Raw genomic sequence first — 4,672 nt, forward strand, 5'->3', positions numbered from 1 at the left:
TATCAGCAATATATATATATATATTGAAGCTTTAATTGCATACATCTCAGTTTCAATGTATTTGTATTTAAATATATTTCAGCTTATTTATGCATGGAAAGGTGTAATTTCATCTTTTTAAAGTTAAAATGGAGGTACTTTTCATATGATGAGAAAAACTTGGGTGGTGTAAATAAAAAAGCAAAGTTTATGTATTACATATGTAAATGCAAAGAAATTATGTGGTATGTATGCAAATGTCCCTATTTCTTTTTTAAATAATAGTGTAAAATATTAGAAAATATTACGTGTGGGACACGAATGTAAAATTACAACCTAATATTACACAAAGTACGAGTACAATGAGTAGAACATGTACAATATATACAACGAATGCAATGTTGTACTCTTAAATTTTTGTGATATCTGATGTAATTTTACAGCACCTAATATTATTTTCATGAAATGCATACCTTCCCAATGAAATCGCGTCTCCCAAGAGGAACAATGAGCAAAGTATGGTGAAAACTAGACTCAACGGCGTTGACATTGCAAGAAAAACAGGACCTTTCTTCTCAATGCACCAAGACTGCAGGTAGAAAGAGACCCCTGTAACAATAAATCCCTGCATTTTTTATCACAATATTAACATCAGAAGACTTTACAACACAAATGTCATAGAAAAACTGTTTTTTTTTTAAATAAAAAATTTATCTTTTGCATTAATATACACATTTTTAGCATAACATCAAAATATTCTTACAGAATAAGCAATGGCGACCAATCCCATATCCATCCTCAGCTTCCACTTAGAGACATCTCTCTCAAATGCTGCTGCTATAATAAATGACTGCAAAGCACTGAAAACACTTTCTATCGCTGTGAACAACACCTTCGAAGGGAACTCCTTCAATAACCGCCCCTGCAATTAAATTTTTATGTTATAAATTTGACAAATAAGAAATAGTTATATATTTAAACCTTTATTTTTTGCATTTCTAACATCGAAATCTTTCATATCTTATAAAAAATATCTGCATATGTACAATGGTATTAATATAAATATGAAAATTTTGATGTTAAGTCTTCCTAAAATAATGCATAATTACCTGCAGGACCATCCAGAGTGACCAGGACGAGTTGGCTGCAATTAAGAGAAAAGTTCCTGTTATCCAGTTCTGCTTAGAGTGCAGAGAGCTGTGCTTTGCATTATTTTTGTGGCCGAAGTGATGGTACTTGATCAAAGGATTTAGGTGAGGTCCAGAGTATAGGGCAATAGTTATAACTCCAGCTTTGCATATTCCTATTCCTAGAATTTTTGATATCCCTAACATTCTCCTAAGCTTCAGAGTTTCCATCCTGAAAAAATACAAAAGTTGACACATTTTCATAACTGAGCAAAACAAATAAATTATTACATATATAACTTTAAGTTTTATTATAAGTATCTTCTTACTTTTTAAGAAGATGGACAATAATTTCTTACTCATCTGCCCTTCCTTTATTTTTCTTACTGTAGGAGTTTTAAGAAGTTACATAGAAATGTACAAGAATTAGACTATTATGCAGCCTAAATAAAAGCACAAGAACCAAAAGTTTTATAATGAGCTATTTTTATAATTATCATCACATGTGAATAGAAGGGGAGCAGGGGTGCAGCCTGCAATAAAACTCATTCAATTTAAGGGCCATTCACATAGATATCACCCAATTCTAATGTATTTACATAACTAATACCTAAATTTTAATTTTTACATTTATACCGCACAAATCTTTCTTCTTACATAAAAAATTACCTCTGTTTTAACTTTTACAAAGTGAAATACACATTTTCATAAATATGTAGGTGGCATATACATTTATTTACATATATTTGTAAAAATTAATGTTTAAATGTTAGATATATAAATGCTTAGGAATATAATGGTATGTTATGTAAGTATTTTTTAATTCAGGGTAATTTGTCATCATTGTCATTTCTTGTTTGTTTTTTTTATTTCATTTTCTTTATGTTTTTAATGGTGATTATTCTTCTTAATAATATTTAAAATATCTTAAATTAAATTTATTTTTAATTAATTAAAAGTTTTTAAATAAAAAATACGTGGAAAAATATAAAAATTAAAACTTTTTAAAAACCTAAAAAATAAAATTAAATTTTTTCTCAAATAGTCCCTCATTAATTTCCAATAAATTTCAATCAGAAACTCATTCCCCTGAATAAAAATTATTTGCTACTTCTTGGATGATTTATCATCCAAAGTAATAAACATATTTATTATATCAAAAATGGCATTTTCATTCACAAACCGCAACATTTAGGGTCTGTTAGGGGCAGCTTATTTGGTGCGGTGGCGTTTTGAAAACGCACCTGATCTATTTGGGTAAACTGCGTTTTGACAGCTTATGCGTTTTCAAAACGCAGAAAACAACTTTTTCACACCGCACCTATATAGGTGCGGTGGAAGCTTATCTGACTTTTCCAAAAAAATAAAAATTTGTAATAGCTACCGCACCTAGCTTATCAGTAGATTATTTTTAATCAGTTTATCAGCAGATTATTCAATAAGCTACAGCTGCCCCAAACAGACTCTTAGTCTCTAGAGATTATGAATAATATTTTATACGTGTTATCTTAATAAAAATAATTCAGTCAAAAATATAAATTTTTTGTCTTGACATAACCGCTACAACTAATGCAATCATTATTAGCACTGTCCCCGAACTAATTAGATTTTCATAAACTACAAAAGTTACAAACTGCCAAAGAGATAACATAATCTTTAACCACCACATAAATTATTAAATAAAGACATACCTCATTAACAATGCTAGAAAAAAGGTGATCACAGGAATGCAATTTGTGGCTGCTGAGCCGACCGTTGCAGAAGTATATTTCAGGCCAATATTATAAATGTTCAAGCTGAAAGTAATTCTAAAAAACCAAAAAAAAAAAAAAAATCAATAAATCAAATTTCCTCCCATGCAAATTTTATTAATAAATATAATTATTCCTTCAAAGAATAATTCATACCCTATCAAGGCATGCATGAAAATCTTGACCGACAGCCAAAATGATAACGAATAGGTCTTGTTCCTACACATTATCAACATCATTAACAAACTTCCCTCAATTAATCCATAATTAGGAAGTAAAACCACAATACTTAATGAAATGTATTATACCTTTCAGAAAAGATAGCCAGTGGAACAAGTAATACTGTTGATGTCAACTGACGATAAAAAAGGAAAGTAAATGTGCTCAGACCTTCATCTAATGCAACTTTAGAGATGACAAACAAGCCAGTGTAAATAAGTTGGATTAAAATGATCACAGCGTAGGGTTTCTTCCCTTCCATGATACAATACTTGATGTTTATAGAAGTTAGGAGATAGCTGAACATTATGGCCGAGGACTTATATATAGTGTTATCTCATCACATGCAAAATAGATGTGTAAAGTAAAAGGTTACTTTTGAGCTTTTTTTTTTAAGGGTTTGGGCTATTAAAAAAGGTATATGTGTAAGGAAATATGCATTGAGTTTTGCTCATGTGGGTCTCATGTGTCATGTTTGTACATGTGAGAATAATTTATATATACAAGGAAGGAGAAAGTGGCTTTAGTTTCATAAAGCTAAGATAGTCTTAGTGGGCTAGTGAAAGAAAAAGAAGGTTATGTACGTTTTAGGCGATCGTATCTCTGGTTTTTTTACTAAACTAAGATTTCTTTTTGTTTGAGAAAAATATAAATAAATGTCTTTATTTATAATGCTCATCCCATGGAGTCTAACCGTAGTCTGGTAAATGATTAGGACAACTGAAACAGCTTCAATCTTTTCTAGTTTTATTTTCACAATTTAATTTAGCTATAATTTTGGTGGTTTTCTTAAAAACTTTATGGAATGTCACAGCCTTTTACAGCTAAATCTCTTAGGTTATAAGAAAGTTATCTGATTTTATCAAAAACAGAAAAAAGCTTATAAAATTCATTATAATTTTCAAAAAGATTTGCTTTCAACATAATAATTGTAGTGCCCTCCAAACTGACCTAAGACTTCTTCAATTTACAAGTTGAAGCATGACATAATTTAGTGCATGTAATGCAAACCTTGATTACCTTATTAATGAAATGTTTATCGTTCCAAATTATAGGTCATTAAACAATATTGGCCGTCAAGAAATATAATTACAATTGTTTGTTAAGAAAAAATGATGATTAATAATTGAATAATATGAACTAAACTTTCACAAATTGGAGGAGGATCAGAGAGCACTTGGATTGATTAAGCGCAATAATATTTTAGGATTATGGATCATTTTCTTGTTAAAAGTACTCATTCAACTAAGCGTGGCCATCCAGTTATGTAATTAAATATAAGGAAATAAACACCACGAATAACACACTATCAAACAGCAATTGGTTAGTGGTAAGCACCAAACTTTGTATTAATTACTGGGAAGTATAAATGCATAAAGTGTAAATAATATAGAAGTTTGGTATAATTTTTCTTAATTTGCATTACATTCTTAAGCTATATTGTAATTTTATAATAATTAATAGATTGATAAATTAATTATGACTTATTTTCTTAAACACAATCGACCTTCTTAAATTGGCATAAATATGAGAAAAATAGTTCAATGATAGATTAAATAAAAATAAAATAAATGTTATGGCTTATATGCAACTATC

The 4,672-nt window shown here is 29.3% G+C and overlaps 1 protein-coding gene across 1 annotated transcript in view; it reads right to left on the reverse strand.

Moving 5' to 3' along the window:
- LOC110026920 (WAT1-related protein At5g64700-like) overlaps positions 1 to 3,353 on the reverse strand; it is an 8,179-nt gene extending 4,826 nt beyond the window's left edge. The window contains exons 1-6 of the mRNA XM_020728131.1: positions 3,166 to 3,353; positions 3,014 to 3,076; positions 2,798 to 2,914; positions 1,089 to 1,338; positions 743 to 901; positions 453 to 604 (exon numbers count right to left, since the gene is read on the reverse strand). Coding sequence (XP_020583790.1) covers positions 453 to 604; positions 743 to 901; positions 1,089 to 1,338; positions 2,798 to 2,914; positions 3,014 to 3,076; positions 3,166 to 3,338 — 914 coding nt within the window. The 5' untranslated portion in view covers positions 3,339 to 3,353. The remainder of the gene's footprint in view (positions 1 to 452; positions 605 to 742; positions 902 to 1,088; positions 1,339 to 2,797; positions 2,915 to 3,013; positions 3,077 to 3,165) is intronic.
- Positions 3,354 to 4,672: the final 1,319 nt, after the last annotated feature.

This window comes from Phalaenopsis equestris, unplaced genomic scaffold, assembly GCF_001263595.1.
Source record: "Phalaenopsis equestris unplaced genomic scaffold, ASM126359v1 Scaffold000403, whole genome shotgun sequence".
NCBI lineage: Eukaryota > Viridiplantae > Streptophyta > Magnoliopsida > Asparagales > Orchidaceae > Phalaenopsis > Phalaenopsis equestris.